The sequence below is a fragment of the Ranitomeya variabilis genome, chromosome 6, assembly GCF_051348905.1.
Source record: "Ranitomeya variabilis isolate aRanVar5 chromosome 6, aRanVar5.hap1, whole genome shotgun sequence".
Lineage (NCBI taxonomy): Eukaryota > Metazoa > Chordata > Amphibia > Anura > Dendrobatidae > Ranitomeya > Ranitomeya variabilis.
In genome coordinates, this window is record NC_135237.1 from 279,311,266 (window position 1) to 279,338,884 (window position 27,619).

The following is a 27,619-nucleotide window of genomic DNA, read 5'->3' on the forward strand; positions in this document are numbered from 1 at the left end:
ATGAACAGTGGACAATAGCGATATACAATGAAAAAAAATTCAAATTTGTATACAATTCACTGTTAAAAGATTGAAATGCTTGGGTCCAATTAATGTCATACCAGGACATCCAGCCTAGTCAGCGCCGGTTCTGAGCTCATTCTTTGCATGGTGTCATGACCTTTATTTTGTTAGAAAAGTGTATGCTCAGTGGTATAATCATTGAAAAAAGGGGAAGCTGAACTGATTATACTAGCATGCTTAGGCGGAACGTCGTTGACATGGTAACATAACGCTTTTTCTCAAGCCAGGAGATATTCAGTGGTGCCATCATTAGCCTGGTAACATGACGCTTTTCGCTACATGGTGTACGTCACCAACATAGTGGCATCTCACTTGATTGATTATAGGAACGTCTCAAAGTGCTAAAGTTTCCCAACTTAAAATAATGATACGCGTTGAATCAAATTTTGTCTATTTACAGATGAAGTGAACAGAAATAGACATAGGAAGACTGTAATATAATATATATGGGTGCAAAACTATATACAGTATAACTAAATCTTAAACTAAAGTCAGGCAACGATGGCTGAAGGTGAATGCATCTAAATGACTATAATAACTTACATATCTTCACAATCACCTGTTTGGTCTACCTTTTGTAAGGATTTGTTTTTTATCTTCATGTTGGATTTACAATAAAATATAAAGGAAAAAAAAGGGTTTTTTTTTTTTTTTTAACCCATCTTGCTGGAGCTGGAGTATCCATGTTCTTTTAATAACTTACAGTAAGTGGCACCATATCAAAAACTACTTAATGAAGAATGGATAATATTCTAATTTGCAAAGTTAGAGAAAATAACATGAAAAATAAACATTAATGTAATATAATACAATGAAGTGCAAATGGAAGTGTGGTTCATGAAATAGAATAAATACATACAAAGAGCCAAATTAGTTTGAAAGAGCTTCAAAATACTTTTCATTAAAAGTTACTCTTTAAACTTTTTATTTAAACCCTGAGGGACCATAAAATTTATTTAGTAAAATTAATTTTAGTTTTCACATTAAACCTTTATCGACATATGATGTACAAGTTACGTCACATGCCGACTCCCTGACTTTGAGTTGGGCCGCGTCTTTGCCAGGAGATGAGCTCCACCCATGGCTGTTAATCTGTTAAATACCACTGTCAATCTGTGATGGCTGCATTTACAGCGTACCAGCAGGAGGGTGCATCGTTTCATGAGCCATCTGTGTGACCCTGACATGATCACGGGGTGCTGATGGGTTGCATGATGGCCAGGGGTTGGCAGGAGACCATTGTACATGTAATGATGGTACTTATGTGAAAGCCAAATCTACAGCTGGCATTCAAACGAGAAAGTGATTTTCACTGTATATCAATACTATGGTATGGCTGTGTATAGTACAAGTAATCGGATGATCGCAGGTCCCCTAAGGGCATTAACAAATACAAGTGAGCAGTTAAAAAAAATATTACAAAAAATATATAAAAGTTCAAATCACCCCACTTTTTCCCCACTAAAATGTGAGAAATAATAATAAAAAAAAAATACACATATATGATATCGCTGTATTTGTAAAAATCAGATATATCAAAATATAAAATAAATTATCTCTCACACTGTTCCATATCCTTAAAATTGAAAATGTTATGGCTCTCTGAAAATGACGTCACAAGCCAACTTTATTTGTATTTTTTTTTTCACAAAATTCAGATTTTGTTTTCACCACTTGAAGTTTACATAAAATATGCATGTCTGGTATCTCTGTAATCATACTGACCTGGAGAATCTTATTGTTTTACCTTAAAACAAACACTGGAAATAAAAAACATAATTGCTCTTTTTTGCCATTATGCCACAGTTGCAATTTTCTATCCAATTGCATCTATCTGGTGCATCACATGATAAAATAGATGGTTTCATTGAAAAATACAACTCATAAAATAAAAAAGTTATGGTTTGTGGAATAAGAGGATGAAACAATGAAAGTGCAAAAATGAGAAATCAGGGTTAAGGATAAATAGAGCACTTTGCACTGTTTTATCTTTTTCCTTTTAGGGCTTTTCTGATCCTCTTGGTCAGGGGCATAGCTAGTCGTTTGGTTCATCGGGGGTGAAACTTTTGAGTGGGCCCCTAACCAAATAACCCTGATTTCAACTACAGTGGTGCACCCTGATCATAGGTAAAAGGGAACCTCGGATAGGCACACGTTCAGACGGAAAACGGTTTAGGACTGGCCGCACAAGGACCAGGGACTACGGGTTCAGGACTGGCCGTGCCAGAACCAGGTGACCTCACAACTCACTGGTAGACTAAACACTACCTAATCATACTTACTTATTGGGGAGGGTGTTTTTCAAACAAGATACCTCCCAACAATTGGCTGGGGGCATTTAACTATGTGCATGCACTGCCCCTTTATGAGCAGGGGAGCTGGTGTGCGTGCGCACTAGGTGCGCCACTGGAAAGTGTGGGGCACCCAACACATGGACACAGAGAGCATGCCGAGGACCACACTGCACAGAAAGGGAGGTGAGCATGCCGGCATCCCTGCATGGAGGGGCACCAGCAATAGCATTACATCCTATATGTGCTACATCCTAGGCAAACACTATTTTTCCATTTTATCATCCTTATATTATCTATTGCCATACTTACCCTATGTTCTGTTTTTTCCACTTTTTCGGCTGCTTCCTGTACTAAATTAATCCTTTTAAATGTGCATTCTCATCTAATTTATGGTTGAGACATAAATATACGTCTCTCAAGTTGTTGGGGCTATGGAATCTGTCCTGTGGGTTGCACTGTTTCGGTGACTCTCGCATATAAGAGAATGGCAGTTTGGAAACAGCGCTGCATACTTTTGGGAGCACCTAATGTAACTTCTGTGGAAGTTATTTGCTGGCTGATGTGATGTTCTCTTCTAGGCAAACATTGGCTGAAATGGGAATAACCTTCTAAGCCCTCCTATGAGTTTCGCCTATTAACAGTGAATGCATTAGGAGAAAAATGGGGGATCGAAAATGAATGAACAATCAGCTCAGGTCATGTACATATTAATTACTATGTTAAAACTAGGCTTAAAGCTCAGGGAATAAAGAGCAGTACAATGGTGGCACAATTACTGTGTGTGGATTGACACAAATACAAGTAGGATAGGCAGATATGAGATACTAATGTAGCAATGGTTATCATGGCAATGCATCCTGATAGCTTGTCACAACAGGTTAAGATAACTTTCCATTGCAGAAGCCATTGACTGGTGACAAGTCAGATGTCAAATTAAACTTCTTTTTTTTGCTGTGATAACCCAGGATTGTGTTATCTGAGTCAAGGTAACCTTTGCTGATCTGTAGACAGGTATGAGTCAGGCAACAATAACTGTACTCATCACTGCTTTCATATACAGACACTGAAAGAAAAAAATCATCAAATGTGGGAACTCTGCCTGGTCCGAAATTAGACCTTCTCGCACACTAGTTTTAAAAGATATAAATAATTAATTAATAAAGAATAATATTTTTAAATACCAGACTTTCTCGGTAATTCTGACCAGTAAATTAAAGGGGTTGTTCTGTCATCTGGTAAATCCCTACAGCGCGCACACTGCACTATGTCAGGATTCTCCGGTATTGATGGCGAGAGTGTGCGGTCACATGATATGTCCGCCCCTGGTGCATAATACATCAGCACTGCCTTATTAAGTCAAGTATCAGGACAGATATAAAACAGAAAGTCGTAATTTTTGGTGTGACTTCTTGCATTCAAATGTTTGACTTTCAGCAATTTATTTGCATAATGTGTAAAAGTGCTAAGTACAGCAGTATTTGTATAGAGAATATATATGTGTAAATGGATATCAGTATATGTATAAAGAAGGGAGTCAAAGAAGTGTCAGATAATGACATCTATTAGAATACGCTGATTTCTCTTCATCACTTTGTTATCATTTAAACACCATTATTAGAGTAAGTTTGCCAACATAATGTGTTTTTTAGCTATCAGTAGTCTATAATGCTCCTTCTAATAATAATAATAATTGTAGAGGTGTTTGTTTTGAGATTTGTGCTACAGTGCGTTGAAAGGTAAAAAATGCTTAAATTAAGTTTTGATATTACACTTTTTTAATAATTTACAAATATTTAATTTTCATGTATTGTGTTAATAGGATAAACAGAGGGCGAAATAAGTGTTGAACACGTCACTCATTTTCTAAGTCAATTTATTTCTAAAGGTGCTACTGACATGAAATTCTCACCAGATGTCGTTAACAACCCATCCAATCCACACGGGCAAAGAAATCAAACCATAGATGTACATAAATTAAGCTATATGTAATAATGAAAAATGACATAGGAAAAAACTATTGAACAGATGAAGAAAAAGAGGTGGAAAAAGACAGCTGAAATTTATTAGTAATTAGAAAGCAATCTTGCCACTAAGTGAAAAAAAAACTGATGGCATAGAAAAAGGTGTCTCATTACCAATGTGCCACACAAGAAACATCTGATGGTGGGTAAAACTAGTGAGCTGTCTCAAGACCTTCACAACCTTATTGTTGTAAAACATATAGATGGCATTGGCTACATAAGAATCTCTAAACTACTGACGGTTCCAGTGAGCACTATTGGGGCCATAATCTGGAAGCAGAACATCATTTTGTTATAAACTGGCCATGACAAGGTGCTCCCCACAAGATTTCAGACAGAGCATGTTCAAGTGCGTTTAAAGTTTGCTCATCAACATTTAGGCAAGTCTGTTAAATACTGAGCGATTGTAGTCTGGTGAGATGAGGTAAGAATTGAACTCTCTGGATGCCATAACACACACCATATTTGGAGGCCAAAAGGCACTGCTTATCACCTCAAAAAACCATACCAACAGTGAAGTTTGGAGGTGGAAATATCATCTTGTTGGGCTGGTTTTCAGCATACTGCACTTGCAAACTCAATTTAATTGAAGGAAGGGTGAATGGACAAATGTACCAAGACATTCTTAATAAATAATCTGCTGCCATCTACCAGGAATATGAAGATGAAACGAGGATGGAAACTGCAGCAAAACAATGATCTCAAGACCAGGACCCGTTGAAGCACAGAGGAGCGTGAAACGGCCATCATCCTCTTTTGAGTTGCATTCTCAGCCTGCTGTAATGTTTTAACCTTTACAAATAAAAGAGGATTTAAAGGGACGGTGAGTGCCAGTTTTCCTTTTTTTTCTTTTTTCTCACATTCCACAATGATTCCAAATACACAGACAAGGAAATTCTCAACGGGTTTCAGAGAAAGAAAATAAAGCTGCTAGAATGGCCTAGACAATCACCAGACCTGAATCCAATAGAAAATTTATGGAAGGAACTAAAGCTCAGAGATCAGGGGCCAAAATCACACCTGAGCAATGTATGCGACTAGTCTCTCTATACACGAGGAGTCTTGACGCTGCAATTACCAACAAAGGCTTTGGTATGAAGTAGTAAATACATTGATGTAAGTGTTCAATACTTTTCCCTGTGTCATTTCTCATTATTACACGTAAATTAATTTATGGACATCTGTGGATTGATTTCTTTGCCTGTGGGTCATTACCGACATCTGGTGAGAATTTCATGGCAATAGCACCTTCAGAAATATATTTACTTAGAAAATTGGTGACGTGTTCAATACTTATTTCCCTGCTGCATATTCTAGTGTAACAGAGCAGAGAACCCTGATCTTAACATCACCAAGTGTATCTGGGATTAGACAGACAAAAAGATTTCTGCAAGCCTAAACACACAGTTGATCTAAGGTGAGATCTTCAAGATCTTAAGAACAACTTCCCAGCTGAGTTCCTTCAAAAACCATGGGCAAGTGAAGAATTTAAAGGGCGCTCACTCCAGAAATTGATTTGATTTAGATTTTTGTTTTGTTCATTTACTTTGCATTTTGTCAGTTGATAAAAATAAACTATTAAAACTTCTATTTTTGGAAGAATTCTTACTTTGCAGCATTTTTTCACATGTGCCTAAAACTTTTGCATAGTACTTTATATTGCAAATGCATTTCTTTTCACACGCTCTACTGAGATATGAACAATACTTTTCATGAGACGACTTTAAAGGAATCAGCAGGTTTTTGCTATGAAGTCTGTGAGCAGCATGAGGTAGGGCCTGAGACACTGATTTCTGCAATGTGTGACTTAGTAGGCTGTGTGCTGTTGTTTCACTACAATCAGTTTTTTATCAGCAGGAGATTACCACTGCCTGACAACAGTAGTTGCCCATGTACCTCTTGATCCAACCATGCCACCATCACTTATTAGAAGCTTACGGTCAACATAAAATGTACACAGAAAGCTGCTAACACTGGTGTGGACGAGGTTAGCTTTCTGAGGACTGCTATATCTACAGAGAGGTTGTGCCACAACTGATGTACCCAGTAACTAAGTGACACATTGCTGGAATCAGGGTCTCTTCACCTACTTCTCTCAGAAGAGGTAGCAAAAACCTGGTGGCAGATTCTCTCTAAAGGGGTTGTCCAGGAATACAAAGCATGCTACTTCTTTAACCCCTTAAGCCCGTATGACGTACTATACCGTCGAGGTGGGGTGGGCCTTAATTCCCGGTGACGGGATAGTACGTCATACGCGATCGGCCGCGCTCACGGGGGGAGCGCGGCCGATCGCGGCCGGGTGTCGGCTGCATATCGCAGCTGACATCCGGCACTATGTGCCAGGAGCGGTCACGGACCGCCCCCGGCACATTAACCCCCGGCACACCGCGATCAAACATGATCGCGGTGTACCGGCGGTACAGGGAAGCATCGCGCAGGGAGGGGGCTCCCTGCGTGCTTCCCTGAGACGATCGGTACAAGGTGATGTACTCACCTCGTACCGAACGTCTTCTCCCTGCAGGCCCCGGATCCAAAATGGCCGAGGGGCTGTATCCGGGTCCTGCAGGGAGCACTTCCGGGTCGGAGCAGGCTGCAGATGAAAGCTGCAGCCTGCTCCGATGAAAGTATGATCGCCGATCTGATAGAGTGCTGTGCACACTATCAGATCTGCGATCTGTGATGTCCCCCCCTGGGACAAAGTAAAAAAGTAAAAAAAAAAATTTCCACATGTGTAAAAAAAAAAAAAAAAAATTCCTAAATAAATAATAATAAAAAAAAAAAATATTATTCCCATAAATACATTTCTTTATCTAAAAAAACCAAACAAAAACAATAAAAGTACACATATTTAGTATCGCCGCGTCCGTAACGACCCAACCTATAAAACTGGCCCACTAGTTAACCCCTTCAGTAAACACCGTAAGAAAAAAAAAAAAAAAACGAGGCAAAAAACAACGCTTTATTACCATACCGCCGAACAAAAAGTGGAATAACACGCGATCAAAAAGACGGATATAAATAACCATGTTACCGCTGAAAACGTCATCTTGTCCCGCAAAAAACGAGCCACCATACAGCATCATCAGCAAAAAAATAAAAAAGTTATAGTCCTCAGAATAAAGCGATGCCAAAATAATTATTTTTTCTATAAAATAGTTTTTATCGTATAAAAGCGTCAAAACATAATAAAATGATATAAATGAGGTATCGCTGTAATCGTACTGACCCGACGAATAAAACTGCTTTATCAATTTTACCAAGCGCAGAACGGTATAAACCCCTCTCCCAAAAGAAATTCATGAATAGCTGGTTTTTGGTTATTCTGCCTCACAAAAATCGGAATAAAAAGTGATAAAAAATGGTCACGTGTCCGAAAATGTTACCAATAAAAACGTCAACTCGTCCCGCAAAAAACAAGACCTCACATGACTCTGTGGACCAAAATGTGGAAAAATTATAGGTCTCAAAATGTGGAGACGCAAAAACTTTTTTGCTATAAAAAGCGTCTTTTAGTCTGGTTTCACACTTGCGTTTTTATCTGCATGCGTTTTTTTAAAAAACCGCATGTGTGAAAAAATGCATGTAAACGCGGTAAAACGCATGCGTTTTTATAGAAAAACACAAGAAAACAAGAAAAAAACAAAAAACCCTAACCCTACCCCTAACCCTACCCCTAACCTGAAATACGTGGCACTGAAATACGTGGCACTGAAATATACGTTTATATACGTATATACGTATATAAGTGCCACGATATTTCAGTGGCCACGTATATAAGTGCCACGTATTTAAGTGCCACGTATTTAAGTGCCACGTATTTAAGTGCCACGTATTTCAGTGCCACGTATTTACGTGCCACGTATTTACGTGCCACGTATTTTTCAGTGCCTGAAATACGTGGCACTGAAATACGTGGCACTGAAATACGTGGCACTGAAATATCGTGGCACTGAAATATCGTGGCACTGAAGTATTTACGTGCCACGTATTTTTCAGTGCCTGAAATACGTGGCACTGAAATACGTGGCACTGAAATACGTGGCACTGAAATACGTGGCACTGAAATATCGTGGCACTGAAATACGTGGCACTGAAATATTGTGGCACTTAAATACGTGGCACTTAAATACGTGGCTCTTAAATACGTGGCTCTTAAATACGTGGCACTTATATACGTGGCACTTATATACGTGGCACTTATGACTGTCAGAAAATGTTCAGTAAACGGTTAGGGGTGAGGTTAGGGGTAGGGTTTCAGGTAGAATTGGGGGTTTCCACTGTTCAGGCACATCAGGGGCTCTCCAAACGCGACATGGCGTCCAATCTCAATTCCAGCCAATTCTGCGTTGAAAAAGTAAAACAGTGCTCCTTCCCTTCCGAGCTCTCCCGTGCGTCCAAAAAGGGGTTTACCCCAACATATGGGGTATCAGCGTACTAGGGACAAATTGAACAACAACTTCTGGGGTCCAAGTTCTCTTGTTATCCTTGGGCTAAATTTCATTTTTGTGAAAAAAAAAAAAAAAATTATTTTCACGGCTCTGCGTTATAAACTGTAGTGAAACACTTGGGGGTTCAAAGTTCTCACAACACATGTAGATAAGTTCCTTGGGGGGTCTAGTTTCCAATATGGGGTCACTTGTGGGGGGTTTGTACTGTTTGGGTACATCAGGGGCTCTGCAAATGCAACGTGACGCCTGCAGACCAATCCATTTAAGTCTGCATTCCAAATGGCGCTCCTTCCCTTCCGAGCTCTGTCATGCGCCCAAACAGTGGTCCCCCCCCACAAATGGGGTATCAGCGTACTCCAGACAAATTGGACAACAACTTTTGGGGTCCAATTTATCCTGATACCCTTGTGAAAATACAAAACTGGGGGCTAAAAAATATTTTTTTTGAAAAAAAAAAATAATTTTTATTTTCACGGCTCTGCGTTATAAACTGTAGTGAAACACTTGGGAGTTCAAAGCTCTCAAAACACATCTAAATAAGTTCCTTAGGGGGTCTACTTTCCAAAATGGTGTCACTTGTGGGGGGGTTTAATGTTTAGGCACATCAGGGGCTCTCCAAACGCAACATGGCATCCCATCTTAATTCCAGTCAATTTTGCATTGAAAAGTAAAATAGCGCTTCTTCCCTTCTGAGCTCTGCTATGCGCCCAAACAATGGTTTACACCCACATATGGGGTATCGTCGTACTCAGGACAAATTGCACAACAACTTTTGTGGTCTAATTTCTTCTCTTACCCTTGGGGAAATAAAAAAATGGGGGTGAAAAGATCATTTTTGTGAAAAAATATGATTATTTATTTTTACGGCTCTGCATTATAAACTTCTGTGAAGCACTTGTTGGGTCAAAGTGCTCAACACACATCTAGATAAGTTCCTTAAGGGGTCTACTTTCCAAAATGGTGTCACTCGTGGGGGGTTTCAATGTTTAGGCACATTAGGGGCTCTCCAAACGCAACATGGCGTCTCATCTCAATTCCAGTCAATTTTGCATTGAAAAGTCAAATGGCGCTCCTTCCCTTCCGAGCTCTGCCCTGCGCCCAAACAATGGTTTACACCCACATATGGGGTATCAGCGTACTCAGGACAAATTGCACAACAATTTTTGGGGTCCAATTTCTTCTCTTACCCTTGGGAAAATAAAAAATTGGGGGTGAAAAGATCATTTTTGTGAAAAAATATGATTTTTTATTTTTACGGCTCTGCATTATAAACTTCTGTAAAGCACTTGTTGGGTCAAAGTGCTCACCACACATCTAGATAAGTTCCTTAGGGGTCTACTTTCCAAAATGGTGTCACTTGTTAGGGGTTTCAATGTTTAGGCACATCAAGGGCTCTCTAAATGCAACATGGCGTCCCATCTCAATTCCAGTCAATTTTGCATTGAAAAGTCAAATGGCGCTCCTTCCCTTCCGAGCTCTGCCCTGCGCCCAAACAATGGTTTACACCCACATATGGGGTATCAGCGTACTCAGGACAAATTGCACAACAATTTTTGGGGTCCAATTTCTTCTCTCACCCTTGGGAAAATAAAAAATTGGGGGTGAAAAGATCATTTTTGTGAAAAAATATGATTTTTTATTTTTACGGCTCTGCATTATAAACTTCTGTAAAGCACTTGTTGGGTCAAAGTGCTCACCACACATCTAGATAAGTTCCTTAGGGGGTCTACTTTCCAAAATGGTGTCACTTGTTAGGGGTTTCAATGTTTAGGCACATCAGGGGCTCTCCAAATGCAACATGGCGTCCCATCTCAATTCCAGTCAATTTTGCATTGAAAAGTCAAATGGCGCTCCTTTGCTTCCAAGCTCTGCCATGCGCCCAAACTGTGGTTTACCCCCACATATGGGGTATCAGCGTACTCAGGACAAATTGTACAACAACTTTTGGTGTCTATTTTCTCCTGTTACCCTTGGTAAAATAAAACAAATTGGAGCTGAAATAAATTTTGTGTGAAAAAAAGTTAAATGTTCATTTTTATTTAAACATTCCAAAAATTCCCGTGAAACACCTGAAGAGTTAATAAACTTCTTGAATGTGGTTTTGAGTACCTTGAGGGGTGCAGTTTTTAGAATGGTGTCACACTTGGGTATTTTCTATCATATAGACCCGTCAAAATGACTTCAAATGAGATGTGGTCCCTAAAAAAAAATGGTGTTGTAAAAATGAGAAATTGCTGGTCAACTTTTAACCCTTATAACTCCGTCACAAAAAAAAATTTTGGTTCCAAAATTGTGCTGATGTAAAGTAGACATGTGGGAAATGTTATTTATTAAGTATTTTGTGTGACATATGTCTGTGATTTAAGGGCATAAAAATTCAAAGTTGGAAAATTGCGAAATTTTCAAAATTTTCGCCAAATATTCGTTTTTTTCACAAATAAACGCAAGTTATATCGAAGAAATTTTACCACTAACATGAAGTACAATATGTCACGAGAAAACAATGTCAGAATCGCCAAGATCCGTTGAAGCGTTCCAGAGTTATAACCTCATAAAGGGACAGTGGTCAGAATTGTAAAAATTGGCCTGGTCATTAACGTGCAAACCACCCTCGGGGCTTAAGGGGTTAAAAAAAAAGTGTCACAGCCGTTTCTTGGATGCGTGTGATACTGCAGGTAAGGGCCATAATAGTTAGTGCAGAGGGTGCGGTATAATTACACATACTACCTTTTTCTGAAAGGAAGCAGCATTCTTCTCAATGTACAGACCCAGGATACATACAGACACAACACATTTGCGCTGCCCTTTCATAGTCCTGGTGGTTTATGCTGAGCGCACTGCAGAATGTACTCAGTGTGAAATTAATAGGGTTTAGTGTGCAAAATCTGATATGTTGAAATGCTATAATGTAGGATAAAGGAATTGAAATGGTGTCAAATGTCTAGTAAGTCAATCTGCAGTACAATCCGTCATGATAAAAAGCCTGGTAATAGGCGACGGGCAGATACGGGATGTGACTGATGTAGTATTGAGGTCTGGATGCTGTATTCTATGTATTTAGTGCTCACACTTTCCGTGCCAGTAACATTGCTCCAAAGTATTAGCAAACGATAGGAACAGCAGCACAGCACCCAGTGTTATTCAACATTACTTTTTACACAGTATAAGGCAACAATGCGTGGGAACGTTATAGGTTAGCGTGACGGAAATCTGTGTGCTGAGTCAGCCTGCCAATGAGAAGAACTGCACAGCACCTGCAGTCAGAAGTGTGAAAGACATTGGTGTTATACCCCCAGCTTATACTTCTCCATAAGCTTTTACCAGTGCTGGACTGTAGTAGAAACAGCGCTAGAAAAGTAAAAGCACTAGCGAATGAGATGGAAGGATGTTCAATTTAGTATTCCCATCCCAATATGTAGTAGGTATTATAATATTTGAAAATACCTCTAATAAGAAATGTAGTACAGTTCTTCTGATTTGCTATGTTGCTTACCTCATGTGCAGGGCTTAGGTATCCATGATTACGACCACTCATATAGTGACAGTTAGTTAGCTGTTAGTGGCCATGACCTAAGCTACTGTAATGCCCTGCACATGGGGGAAGCAACATAGCAAATCAGAAGAACTATGCTACACTTCTAAATGGAGGTATTTGCTAATATTATTATTACACCCACTACCTATTGGAATAGGATATTGGAGATGGGAATATCCCTTTAATTTGCCCTACCAGCAACTCAAGACAACTTATCTAGTACTTCCACTAAATACTAGAACTTTCCATGGCAGTGAATCTTGTATCTTGTTGATGGCTCTTTATCAAAAGAAACGTACAATTCTCAATATAAGTGACACCAACATACTGGACATATAGGACCCCCCAGTGATGGAGCGATTGAGGTTGTGCTAATCTTAAAGCTGTACTACCTTCAATATGCAGTTATTTGTATAGCTTTACCAGAACGCAGGATTATTTACAGGCAGGAAATATATACATTTCAGGCTACAGCCATCATTGTGCTATAACATTCCCTTTATATACTCAAATTTAGGCATGTGTTAATAATTAATAATGTTACAGTATCCCAGCATTTATTATTAGCCAAATATTGAACAAAACTTAAATACTAATGGAAGGTTATTGATCAACCAACAGAATATAATACAACAAAGGTCATATGAAAAACTACATTTCTTCATTCAATTACAATTGCTTTAGCTGTACAAAATGATAAATACATATGAACAAAGACACTTATAGTGGAGATCTATGTTTCTTTGTTAAATGCAAGATTTTTTGTGTGTGGAAACAATTATACTTCAAAAACGCGAGACAATGAAGTAAATGTTCTTCCGATCCCATAAACAGCACTGTCACCATCTGCTCTAAGGATGTTGCCATACAACACTAGGAAGTCTGTATATAGTACCTGGAGTTATAGTACAGCTGTAATGGGCAGTGCTACAATAATGAAGAAATGAAGGATGCATGATAAGATCATTCATTACCATAAAACAACATGAAGAAATGTATGGCATATACCCAGAAAGCAAAACAAGTACGGAAGTTCAGAAGATCATTTGCACTTAACCATCACTAATAGTAACTAAAAAAACAGAACATCTATGCTTGGTCGGGTACTGCTGGGCTTGTAGAGGTTCTTTAGATAGTCTTCATTTTTTATGATCAGGACGAAAAATCCAAATCAGCTGCAAACTAATTTTCCTAACATATTGATTATATTAAGGAGTTGTCATTGAGGGTATAATGAGATCGGTTCCTGAAATAAGTTGTTACACTATTGTTTGCTTTCTGGAAATTAAAAAGATCTCAAGACTTAAAAGGTCTTTGTCAATTCTTCCATAAGAAATCAAAAGACTGGAAATGTAATACATGTGTTTCACTATATTACCTACAGCATGGAGGAGAAAATAAAATATTTCCATTGATCTGTAGCAGGTATGAAAGTAGCAGGCATTCACGGACCCTAATGCCTAAGGGTGTCTAAAGACCCTTGTGCCAGATAAAAAGCAGCAACAATCTAGGTAGCACAATGTAGGTGACAAAAATATTATCTGTCTATTTATCTATCATCTATCTCTCATCTATCTATTATATCTCATCTATCTATTATCTATCTATCTCTCATCTATCTATTATCTATCTATCTATCTATCTATCTATCTATCCCATGTCTATCTATTATCTATCTATATATTTATCTATCTATTATCTATCTCATATCTATCCCATAGCTTATCTATCTATCTATAGATGTATCTATCTATGTATCCATCTATTTATCTGTCTATCCCATATCTATCTATCTATCTATCTATCTATCTATCTATCTATCTTTCTATCCCATATCTATCTATCTACAGTGCCTTGGGAAAGTATTCGGCCCCCTGGAACTTTTCAACCTTTTCCCTCATATCATGCTTCAAACATAAAGATACCAAATATAAATTTTTGATGAAGAATCAACAAAAAGCGGAACACAATTGTGAAGTTGAATGAAATTTATTGGTTACTTTAAATTTTTTGGGAAATTCAAAAACTGAAAAGTGGGCATGCAATATTATTCGGCCCCTGTACTTTCAGTGCAGCAAACTCACTCCAGAAGTTCATTGTGGATCTCTGAATGATCCAATGTTGTCCTAAATGCCTAATGACGATAAATATAATCCACCTGTGTGTAATCAAGTCTCCGTATAAATGCACCTGTTCTGTGATAGTCTCAGGGTTCTGTTTGAAGATCAGAGAGCATCATGAAGACCAAGGAACACAGCAGGCAGGTCCGTGATACTGTTGTGGAGACGTTTAAAGCCGGATTTGAATACAAAATGATTTCCAAAACTTTAAACATCCCAAGGAGCACTGTGCAAGCGATCATGTTGAAATGGAAGGAGTATCATATCACTGCAAATCTACCAAGACCCGGCCGTCCCTCTAAACTTTCATCTCAAACAAGGAGAAGACTGATCAGAGATGCAGCCAAGAGGCCCATGATCACTCTGGATGAACTGCAGAGATCTACAGCTGAGGTGGGACAGTCTGTCCATAGGACAACAATCAGTCGTACACTGCTCTGCACAAATCTGGCCTTTATGGAAGAGTGACAAGAAGCCATTTCTCAAAGATATCCAATAAAAGTGTTGTTTAAAGTTTGCAACAAGCCACTTGGGAGACACACCAAACATGTGGAAGAAGGTGCTCTGGTCAGATGAAACCAAAATCGAACTTTTTGGCAACAATGCCAAACGATATGTTTGGCGTAAAGGCAACACAGTTCATCACCCTGAACACATCATCCCCACTGTCAAACATGGTGGTGGCAGCATCATTGTTTGGGCCTGCTTTTCTTCAGCAGGGACAGGGAAGATGGTTAAAATTGATGGGAAGATGGATGGAGCCAAATACAGGACCATTCTGGAAGAAAACCTGTTGGAGTCTGCAAAAGACCTGAGACTGGGACGGAGATTTGTCTTCCAACAAGACAATGATCTCAAACATAAAGCAAAATCTACAATGGAATGGTTCAAATAAATGTATCCAGGTGTTAGAATGGCCAAGTCAAAGTCCAGACCTCAATCCAAACGAGAATCTGTGGAAAGAGCTGAAAACTGCTGTTCACAAACTATCTCCATCAAACCTCACTGAGTTCGAGCTGTTTGCCAAGGAAGAATGGGCAAGAATTTCAGTCTCTCGATGTACAAAACTGATAGAGACATCCCCAAGCGACTTGCAGCTGTAATCGCAGCAAAAGGTGGCGCAACAAAGTATTAAGGTAAAGGGGCGGAATAATATTGCGCGCCCCACTTTTCAGTTTTTGATTTTCCACAAAAATTTAAGGTAACCAATAAATTTTGTTCAACCTCACAATTGTGTTCCACTTGTTGTTGATTCTTCACCAAAAATTTACATTTGGTATCTTTATATTTGAAGCATGATATGTGGGAAAAGGCTGAAAAGTTCCAGGGGGCAATACTTTCGCAAGGCACTGTATCTATCTATCCCATATCTATCTATCTATCTATCTATCTATCTATCTATCTATCTATCTATCTATCTATCGATCTAAATACAAAAATAGCAGAGCAGCACAAGAAGTAAATAAATAAACAGTCCGGATGCAAAAAAGCTCCCAAAGGTATACACCAAACCTTGAATGCAGGAATCCAAAAAACAGGAGCAGCACACCGTTGTTAGTGAAAAAAGAGCTGTTTTATTTAGCCCATGATGGCGGCGTTTCGGTCCAAAGAAAGTGAACCCTTTTCAAGCTTGAAAAGGGTTCACTTTCTTTGGACCGAAACGGCGCCATCATGGGCTAAATAAAACAGCTCTTTTTTCACTAACAACGGCGTGCTGCTCCTGTTTTTTTGATTCCTATCTGTAGATTTATCTATCTATCTATCTATCTATCTATCTATCTATCTATCTATCTATCTAGAAAAAGACAACAAAAAGCAGTACCAAAAGAAAACAAAGGGTGCAAACAATTCTCCCAGGTATGTACCAAACTATTGCTATTATCCAGAAAAAACGAAGGCAGCACGCCAATAGAAAAAATATGTGCAGTTTATTGGCCAATGTGCGACGTTTCAGTCCATGATGTGGACCTTTCTCAAGCTGAAATGTCGCACATGGGCCAATAAACCACACATATTTTTTCTATTGGCGTGCTGCCTTCGTTTTTTCTGGATAATATCTATCTATCTATCTATCTATCTATCAATCTATCTATTTGTATAAATAATAAAAAATAAAAAAGGAGGTAGCAATCTAAACTTTGTAGAGATGGGACACACTGAAAGACATCTTAAATTTAGAATTATAGACACTGTCCCCATGCAAAGGTGAGGAGGTGATAGAGTCCACCTTCTAAAAGGAAAGGAACTTGAGTGGCTTTACAGACTCAACACCCTTAAGCCAATGGGTCTGCATGTAGAAATAAATTCTATCATGTAAGATGGATCGGATCTCCTCTATGTCTTCCTCTTCTCTCCCCACCTGTCAGCGGTATAATAGGGAATATAAGATCCTCAAGACATTTTTAAATATTTTATTCTTTTTCTTCACAGATCAACATCTTCACAAAAATCACAGATGAAGTGGACTCAGCTAATCTGTGTAAGTTTTTTTGAAATTAGAAGAACTTGAGTTTTTGTATACATAAAAATACCATTTATTAAATATAAAACAGCAAAAGACAAAGCAATTCCTGTATCAAATATAAATAAGATGATTTTACATTCGTATGGAAAATAGTGTGATCCTGGCTGGTGAAGACGCAAAGTGATTGCTACCCTGGGCTGATTGTAAAGCAGCATTCAAGGTTAATGCCAAATGGACATATATATAGACATGAAACAATGAATAATCTCATACTACGCATGTGCAGAAAGAGAAGGAAATTCTACCCTTATATAGATTAGAATAGTTCCAGTCAAAAGTAAATACCACACATAAAATGCATTAAGATGCTGCACAAGGTAATATTATGGTAAAAGGTTAATTACCCATTGTGATCTCAATTCAGTCCAGGGAACGACTACTCTCCCCGACGCGCGTTTCACAAGACTGATTCTCGCTTCCTCAAGGGGGAAGACGCCTCCCATATTACCTGGGTTGTTCCTGGCCGGGGGTTCCGACTTGTGAGGGTTGGCATCCTTGTCCGGGACACCACTGGTCCCTGAGAGATCTCCTTAACAAGGGATCTGCTTAGGTCACTGCGGTAATCCACATATGGACGTTCCCATGTTTAATTAAATGCTCTACCTTCTATATGAGGCACTCAATAAGTACACCCGAGCAGTACCGCAAGCTCCGCACTCTGTTTTAGCCCGAAGAATTGTGATTGTAAGCGATTATAAGCAAAGTGATTATAAGCAAAGGGCAAATATATACCATTTCCAAGATGGCGGCCACGATACTGTGAGTGCACTGCGCACACGGGAGGGCACTCTGACCTCAAAGCCCTCTGATTGGCTAATAGATGATGATGATGCATACAGACATGCACAGTAAGCATGTCAGGACGCCGAGAACAGCGAGGAAAGTGATTTTTAGAAATTATCCTACAGCAGTTTGCAGCTGGGTGAGCCCCTTATGTAAAGATACAACACATGATGTAATTATAACAATTAAGTATGAATGCCACAGCTATATGATGCATTTCTTGTGTAATAATTTTTATATACTGCACTGTCACTTTAAAGATCATGTTTAAAGGATATCACTGAAATGAAGTGTCTGTACAATGTATTACTATAGATTTTTTCACTTGATATGTTAATAATGTCTAATTGTAACACCTCTTTAAATATTTGTATGTGCACCCGCAACATTACTAAGGTTTATTGTAGCCGAAATGTTGCCACGCCACAAGGGCTAGAAAAGTCCCTTTTGTATCTTTGAAAATACTGGAGTGCTGCCTCTTTTATCCAAATCTACATCCCATTGCACGGAGGGGATTCCATGCCTGGGAAGCCCTGCACCCGAAGTATAGCTATATGTGTGCTGTTCCAATTCTTGCTCTATGTATGTATCTATGTATCTATCTATCTATCTATCTATCTATCTATCTATCTATCTATCTATCTATCTATTATCTACCTATCTATCTATATATCTATTTATCTATCTATATGTCTATCAATTATCTATCTATCCAATGTCTATCATCTATCATCTATCTATCTATCTATCTATCTATCTATCTATCTATCTATCCCATATCTATCTATCTATCTATCTATCTATCTATCTATCTATCTATCTATCTATCTATCCCATATCTATCTATTATCTATCTATCTATCTATCTATCTATCTATCTATCTGTCTATCTATATGTCTATCTATTATCTATCTATCTAGCTATCTATTATCTATCTATCCCATGTCTATCTATCTATCTATCTATCTATCTATCTATCTATCTATCTATCTATCCCATATCTATCTATTATCTATCTATCTATCTATCTATCTATCTATCTATCTAATATTTATCTATCTTCACAATATCTATCTTTCTATCTATCTGATGAATATCTATCTATCTGTCTAATCGATCTACTTATCTATTCTCCCCTTTGCATTAAGAAATCATCTTCTAGAGATGTATTATTTCTTAAAGATGGCCCCTGTGCATATAATATTGAGGCACAGGAAGTCTTGCCTGGATAAGGACTACTGTGGTCATCTATCTATAGATCTATCTATCTATCTATCTATCTATCTATCTATCTATCTATCTATATCTCTATTATCTATCTATCTATCTATATATGTCTCTATCTCATATCTATCTATCTAGCTATCTATCTATCTATCTATCCCATATCTATCTATCTATGTATCTATCTATCTATCTATCTATCTATCTATCTATTATCTATCTATTATCCATCTATCTCTCAATTATCTATTTATCTAGGTATATATCTATTAATTATCTATATATCCAATATCTATCAATCCATCTATTATATCATCTATCTATAGATCTATCTATCTATCCCATATCTATCTATTTATCTATCCCATATCTATCTATCTATCTATCTATCTATCTATCTATCTATCTATCTATATGTCTATCTATTATCTTTCTGTCTATCTATTATCTTTCTATCCCATATATATCTATCCCAAATCTATCTATCTATCCCATATTTATCTATTATCTATCTATCTATCTATCTATCTATCTATCTATCTATCTATCTATCTAATATCTATCTATTTACCCAATATCTATCTTTCTATCTATCTGCTGAATATCTATCTATCTGTCTAATCTATCTACTTATCTATTCTCCCCTTTGCATTAAGAAATCATCTTCTAGAGATGTATTATTTCTTAAAGATGGCCCCTGTGCATATAATATTGATGCACAGGAAGTCTTGCCTGGATAAGGACTACTGTGGTCATCTATCTATAGATCTATCTATCTATCTATCTATCTATCTATCTATCTATCTATCTATCCCATATCTATCTCTCTATCCCATATTATCTGTCTATCTATCTATCTATCTATCTATCTATCTATCTATCTATTATCTATCTATTATCCATCTATCTCTCAATTATCTATTTATCTAGGTATATATCTATTAATTATCTATATATCCAATATCTATCAATCCATCTATTATATCATCTATCTATAGATCTATCTATCTATCCCATATCTATCTATTTATCTATCCCATATCTATCTATCTATCTATCTATCTATCTATCTATCTATCTATCTATCTATATGTCTATCTATTATCTTTCTGTCTATCTATTATCTTTCTATCCCATATATATCTATCCCAAATCTATCTATCTATCCCATATTTATCTATTATCTATCTATCTATCTATCTATCTATCTATCTATCTATCTATCTATTCTCCCCTTTGCATTAAGAAATCATCTTCTAGAGATGTATTATTTCTTAAAGATGGCCCCTGTGCATATAATATTGATGCACAGGAAGTCTTGCCTGGATAAGGACTACTGTGGTCATCTATCTATAGATCTATCTATCTATCTATCTATCTATCTATCTATCTATCTATCTATCTATCTATCTATATCTATTATCTATCTATTTATCTATCTATCTATCTATCTATCTATCTATCTATCTATCTATCTATGTCTCTATCCCATATCTATCTATCTATCTATCTATCTATCTATCTATCTATCTATCTATCTATCCCATATCTATCTCTCTATCCCATATTATCTATCTATCTATTATCTATCTATCTCTCAATTATTTATCTAGGTATATATCTATCAATTATCTATATATCCAATATCTGTCAATCCATCTATTATATCATCTATCTATAGATCTATCTATCTATCTATCTATCTATCTATCTATCTATCTATCTATCTATCTATCTATCCCATATCTATCTATCTATCTATCTATTTATCTATCCCATATCTATCTATCTATCTATCTATCTATCTATCTATCTATCTATCTATCTATCTGTCTATCTATATCTGTTATCTATCTATCTATCTATCCCATATCTATCTGTTTATCTATCCCATATCTATCTATCTATCTATCTATCTATCTATCTATCTATCTATCTATCTATCTATCAATATCTCTATTATCTATCTATCTATCTATCTATCTATCTATCTATTTATCTATCTATCTATCTAGCTATCTATTATCTATCTATTCCATATATATCTATCTATCCCATATCTATCTATCTATCTATCTATCTATCTATCTATCTATCTATCTATCTATCTATCTATCTATCCCATATCTATCTATTCCATATATATCTATCTATCCCATATCTATCTATCTATCTATCTATCTATCTATCTATCTATCTATCTATCTATCTATCTATCCCATATCTATCTATCTATCTATCTAATATCTATCTATCTACCCAATATCTATCTTTCTATCTATCTGTTAAATATCTATCTGTCTAATCGATCTACTTATCTCGTCTCTTTGCATTAAGAAATCATCTTCTAGAGATGTATTATTTCTTAAAGATGGCTCCTGTGCATATAATAATGAGGCACAGGAAGTCTTGCCTGGATAAGGACTACAGTGGTCTTCTCAAAGAGGTGGTTTTTGGAGAGGTTTTGACTTTGTAAATATATTTATATCTATTGTGTGTATATATATATATATATATATATATATATATAAAGACTTATTACTAAAGTGATCATTCTTTCATAAAGAAATAATTTCAACAGACCCCCAATTCTCTTTCACATAAGAAGGAGCTCTGAACCTAATTTTCAGTGTCAAAATCTTGGCTTAAATTAATGAGACTTAAAATAAGGTGAAGCATTCTGATTGTTCTAGGCACATGGCTTTGTTATGCACAAAACATCACATGAGTCTTTACTCACTTGGCACTAAAAAGCCGCCAGGTAAGTACACAGCAGGTCAGAATATAGATTTCCATTACATTTTGTTGAGGCATTATATACACATTAATTGCTGGTGAAATGATTAATTTTTGGATATGAGTGAACCTTAAGGTGTTCTTCTCAATTAATTATCTGAGAGACAAATTAGCTCTGAATCATGCAATTGGTGAGTTACTTTAATATTCTATATAAATAAAAGAATATTTATCAACACTTTTATCTACTGCTTCTTTAAGATTAGCATTTCCTAAGAACTGGCAATAAATATTGAAGACTAAGGAATATAAAACACCTGAGCAGGACATATCCCCTATATTCACCATTCATTAAATTATGTGAATGTGAACATTCTACTGATTCTAAAAAAAAAAAGCACAAAATAAACAAAAAATAATCATTGGAGTCACTGTGGTGTAGGTGTATTCCAGCAGAAACAAAATAAGAGTTTGCCTTGGAAAGGGTATCAGGCTCCTTGACAAGAAATGACTGCCATCTTCAGGCACTTGCTTAATCAACAGGGTCATCTGAAAACATTCAATAGAATCATGACAAGAATCTATTAAAGGTAGAAGAAGCCAATACCATCCTTCAAAGAAGAAGAAACTCATTGAATTGTGTTACTACAGAACAACAGGTAAAAGGAGACGCACAAGACAATGGTCATTTCAGAGCCCAAGCCCCCTGTACGGCCATCTCCATCACATCATCTACTGTATTATCTATCTATCTATCTATCTATCTATCTATCTATCTATCTATCTATCTATCTATCTATCTATCTATTATCTATCTATGTATTATCTATTATCTATCAATGTTTCTGATCTTCTACAAATGACATCACAAACATATATTATTGTCCTACGCTACATGACAATATTTTTCTTATACCAGTGAGACAGGTATCACATCCACAGAACCTTGGAGGAGATGCCTATTTCATGCAATGTTTCAGACAAGAGTCATATATTGAGATAAAATCACCAAGATGTCTTAGTACGGCTCAGCTGGAGCCATGCTGATTAGTATTCACCTAGAAGGAATCTTTCCCTTATGTGCTGCATGGGCTGCAATGGTCAATCCATATCATTATCATGCCATGGTAAGAGGATGCCCATATAGAAGAATACATGCTGAGCTCCCGTGTAATGACACTGTAATGCATCTGTTGCTCATTCAGCTGAAGTTAATGTATACCAAGGAATGGAGAGAACACATGAAACAATTATCAAATGATGGTTGATACTTTGGAGATGTGCCCTGGACAGGAGTCAGAGGTACAAGGGTCTTAGCATCCGGCAGCAGGAAGGGAAGGTGAGCATGCATCTAGGCACCATGATGGGGCTGGCAGGAGGCAGGGAAGGTGAGCATGCATCTAGGCACCATGATGGGGCTGGCAGCAGGAAAGAAAGGTGAGCATGCACCTAGGCACCATGATGGGGCTGGCAGGAGGCAGGGAAGGTGAGCATGCACCTAGGCACCATGATGGGGTGGCAGCAAGCAGGGAAGGTGAACATGTACCTAGGCACCATGATAGGGTGGCAGCAGGCAGGGAAGGTGAGCATGCACCTAGGCACCATGGTGGGGCTGGCAGCAGGCAGGAAAGTTGAGCATGCACCTAGGCACCATGATAGGGTGGCAGCAGGAAAGAAAGGTGATGATGGACTTAGGCACCATGATGGGGCTGGCAGCAGGCAGGAAAGGTGAGCATGCACCTAGGCACCATGATAGGGTGGCAGCAGGAAAGAAAGGTGAGCATGCACCTAGGCACCATGATGGGGTGGCAGCAGGCAGGGAAGGTAAATATGCACCTAGGCTCCATGATGGGGTGGCAGCAGGCAGGGAAGGTGAGCATGCACCTAGGCTCCATGATGGGGCTGGCAGCAGGCAGGGAAAATGAACATGCTCCTAGGCACCATGATGGGGTGGCAGCAGGTAGGGAAGGTGATCATGCACCTAGGTACCATGATGGGGTGGCAGGAGGCAGAGAAGGTGAGCATGCACCTAGGCACCATGATGGGGTGGCAGCAGGCAGAGAAGGTGATCATGCACCTAAGCATCATGATGGGGTGGCAGGAGGCAGGGAAGGTGAGCATGTATCTAGGCACCATGATGGGGTGGCAGCAGGCAGGGAATATGATCATGCACCTAGGCACCATGATGGGGCTGGCAGCAGGCGGGGAAGGTGAGCATGCACCTAGGCACCATGATGGGGCTGGCAGGAGGCAGGGAAGGTGAGCATGCACCTAGGCACCATGTTGGGACTGGCAGCAGGCAGGGAAGGTGAGCATGCACCTAGGCACCATGATAGGGTGGCAGCAGGCAGGGAAGGTGAGCATGCACCTGTGCTCCATGATGGGGCTGGCAGCAGGCAAGGAAGGTGAGCATGTACCTAGGCACCATGATGGGGCTGGCAGGAGGCAGGGAAGGTGAGCATGTACCTAGGCACCGTGATGGGGTGGCAGGAGGCAGGGAAGGTGAGCATTCACCTAGGCACCATGATGGAGCTGGCAGCAGGCAGGGAAGGTGAGCATACACCTAGGCACCATGATGGGGCTGGCAGCAGGCAGGCAAGGTGAGCATGCACCTAGGCACCATGATGGGGCTGGCAGCAGACAGGGAAGGTGAGCATGCACCTAGGCACCATGATGGGGTGGCAGCAGGCAGGGAAGGTGAGCATGCACTTAGGCACCATGATGAGGCTGGCAGTAGGCAGGGAAGGTGTGCATGCACCTAGGCACCATGATGAGGCTGGCAGCAGGCAGGGAAGGTGAGCATGCACCTAGGCACCATGATGGGGTGGCAGCAGGCAGGGAAGGTGAGCATGCACCTAGGCACCATGATGGGGTGGCAGCAGGCAGGGAAGGTGATCATGCACCTAGGCACCATGATGAGGCTGGCAGCAGGCAGGGAAGGTGAGCATGCACCTAGGCACCATGATGGGGTGGCAGCAGGCAGGGAAGGTGAGCATGCACCTAGGCACCATGATGGGGCTGGCAGCACAGCAGTGTCTGCCTTTCTGCATCCTCTCCATCATTACTCCGACTCCCACTCAGGAATGGAGCCTGGTTGCTATGTTCTGCTGAAGTCACGCACTGCACAATGACAGCTCCCCCACTGCAGCCATCCCTTCCCCAGACCCTCACTGTACTAGCCCGGGCACGGTGCCCGCCAGTAGCCCAGCACCACCAGTGGGTGATCCTTACCGCGGTGTCGTAAAGCTTCAGGTCCAGGACGTAGGGATGCAGCAGGGATTCATTGCGGATCTGATCGATGGCCAGGAGCACAGCTGGCAGGATGCCTCGGCCGATATTTCCCTTTGCCACCGTCTCGCTCAGGGGCATCAAGCCCATGATAGACAACGAGGTGCCGTTGGCCGGCTGCTCTATGGTGGTCCCGCTGGATCCACGGACCAGCCCAGGTCCCAGTCCCAGTCCCAGCACCAGCAGCAGGCATTGCGGAGGCAGCACTGGCATCTGAAGCGCAGGTTTCGTGCAGCCTGCAGCAGTGACGGGGTCAGCGGCGGCACCAGCGGCGGCTCCTGCAGCTCCAGCACCACGGACAGCGCCAGCTGATCGCCTCTGCCTCCTCGGGGACTGAGCCATTCCGGTGTGTGACTGCGGGGGAGACGGAGCAGGTCCGCCCTCTCACTCAGGAGGGCTCCCCGCCAGAGAGGGGCTCACAGCGCAGACCCCCCTACGGGAGAGCGCTCAGGACATGACAGGTGCCTGGACCGGGGAAGCACGACATGGCAGCGATCCCTTCCCTCTCTTCCGATTGCTTCCCTGCGAGGATCAGGGTGTCCCCCTCCCTCCACACACCCCTGACAATCCTACTGGCAATGGCGCCTCCTTCTCCACGGCTCCCGACTGTAGCACCGCCACCGCCAGTGCAGGAGCCACACACGGAGCAGACACTGCGACACTGGATCGGGGAGGAGGAAGGAGGATGCCTGAGTGCCAGGAGGATGCCGGGGTGTCAGGAGGATGCCGGGGTGTCAGGAGGATGCCGGGGTGTCAGGAGGATGCCCGAGTGTCAGGAGGATGCCAGGGTGTCAAGAGGAATGCCCGGGTGTCAGGAGGATGCCCGGGTGTCAGGAGGATGCCCGGGTGTCAGGAGGATGCCGGGGTGTCAAGAGGAATGCCCGGGTGTCAGGAGGATGCCAGGGTGTCAAGAGGAATGCCCGGGTGTCAGGAGGATGCCAGGGTGTCAGGAGGATGCCCGGGTGTCAGGAGGATGCCGGGGTGTCAGGAGGAATGCCCGGGTGTCAGGAGGAATGACCGGGTGTCAGGAGGATGCCCGAGTGTCAGGAGGATGCCCGGGTGTCAGGAGGAATGCCCGGGTGTCAGGAGGATGCCGGGGTGTCAGGAGGAATGCCCGGGTGTCAGGAGGAATGCCCGGGTGTCAGGAGGATGCCGGGGTGTCAGGAGGATGCCGGGGTGTCAGGAGGAATGCCCGGGTGTCAGGAGGATGCCCGGGTGTCAGGAGGAATGCCCGGGTGTCAGGAGGAATGCCCGGGTGTCAGGAGGATGCCCGGGTGTCAGGAGGAATGCCCGGGTGTCAGGAGGATGCCCGAGTGTCAGGAGGATGCCGGGGTGTCAGGAGGAATGCCCGGGTGTCAGGAGGATGCCGGGGAGTCAGGAGGATGCCGGGGTGTCAGGAGGATGCCGGGGTGCCAGGAGGATGCCGGGGTGTCAGGAGGATGCCCGAGTGTCAGGAGGATGCCGAGGTGTCAGGAGGAATGCCCGGGTGTCAGGAGGAATGCCCGGGTGTCAGGAGGAATGCCCGGGTGTCAGGAGGAAGCCCGGGTGTCAGGAGGAATGCCCGGGTGTCAGGAGGAATGCCCGAGTGTCTGGAGGATGCCCGAGTGTCAGGAGGATGCCGGGGTGTCAGGAGGATGCCCGGGTGTCAGGAGGATGCCAGGGTGTCAGGAGGATGCCTGAGTGTCAGGAGGATGCCGGGATGTCAGGAGGATGCCGGGGTGTCAGGAGGAATACCCGGGTGTCAGGAGGATGCCAGGGTGTCAGGAGGATGCTGGGGTGTCAGGAGGAATGCCCGGGTGTCAGGAGGATGCCAGGGAGTCAGGAGGATGCCGGGGTGTCAGGAGGATGCCAGGGTGTCAGGAGGATGCCGGGGTGTCAGGAGGATGCCCGAGTGTCAGGAGGATGCCGGGGTGTCAGGAGGAATGCCCGGGTGTCAGGAGGATGCCCGAGTGTCTGGAGGATGCCCGAGTGTCAGGAGGATGCCCGGGTGTCAGGAGGAATGCTCGGGTGTCAGGAGGAATGCCCGGGTGTCAGGAGGATGCCAGGGTGTCAGGAGGATGCCTGAGTGTCAGGAGGATGCCGGGGTGTCAGGAGGAATGCCAGGGTGTCAGGAGGAATGCCCGGGTGTCAGGAGCATGCCAGGGTGTCAGGAGGATGCCTGAGTGTCCGGAGGATGCCGGGGTGTCAGGAGGATGCCGGGGTGTCAGGAGGATGCCGGGGTGTCAGGAGGAATGCCCGGGTGTCAGGAGGATGCCAGGGTGTCAGGAGGATGCCTGAGTGTCAGGAGGATGCCGGGGTGTCAGGAGGATGCCGGGGTGTCAGGAGGAATGCCCGGGTGTCAGGAGGATGCCGGGGTGTCAGGAGGATGCCGGGGTGTCAGGAGGAATGCCCGGGTGTCAGGAGGATGCCAGGGTGTCAGGAGGATGCCGGGGTGTCAGGAGGATGCCTGAGTGTCAGGAGGATGCCGGGGTGTCAGGAGGATGCCGGGGTGTCAGGAGGAATGCCCGGGTGTCAGGAGGATGCCAGCGTGTCAGGAGGATGCCGGGGTGTCAGGAGGATGCCGGGGTGTCAGGAGGAATGCC

At 41.3% G+C, this 27,619-nt stretch overlaps 1 protein-coding gene across 1 annotated transcript in view; it reads right to left on the minus strand.

The window, feature by feature from the left end:
- The window catches only part of GABBR2 (gamma-aminobutyric acid type B receptor subunit 2), a 1,202,616-nt gene extending 1,176,922 nt beyond the window's left edge, over window positions 1–25,694 (minus strand). The window contains exon 1 of the mRNA XM_077269688.1: window positions 24,981–25,694. Coding sequence (XP_077125803.1) covers window positions 24,981–25,379 — 399 coding nt within the window. The 5' untranslated portion in view covers window positions 25,380–25,694. The remainder of the gene's footprint in view (window positions 1–24,980) is intronic.
- Window positions 25,695–27,619: the final 1,925 nt, after the last annotated feature.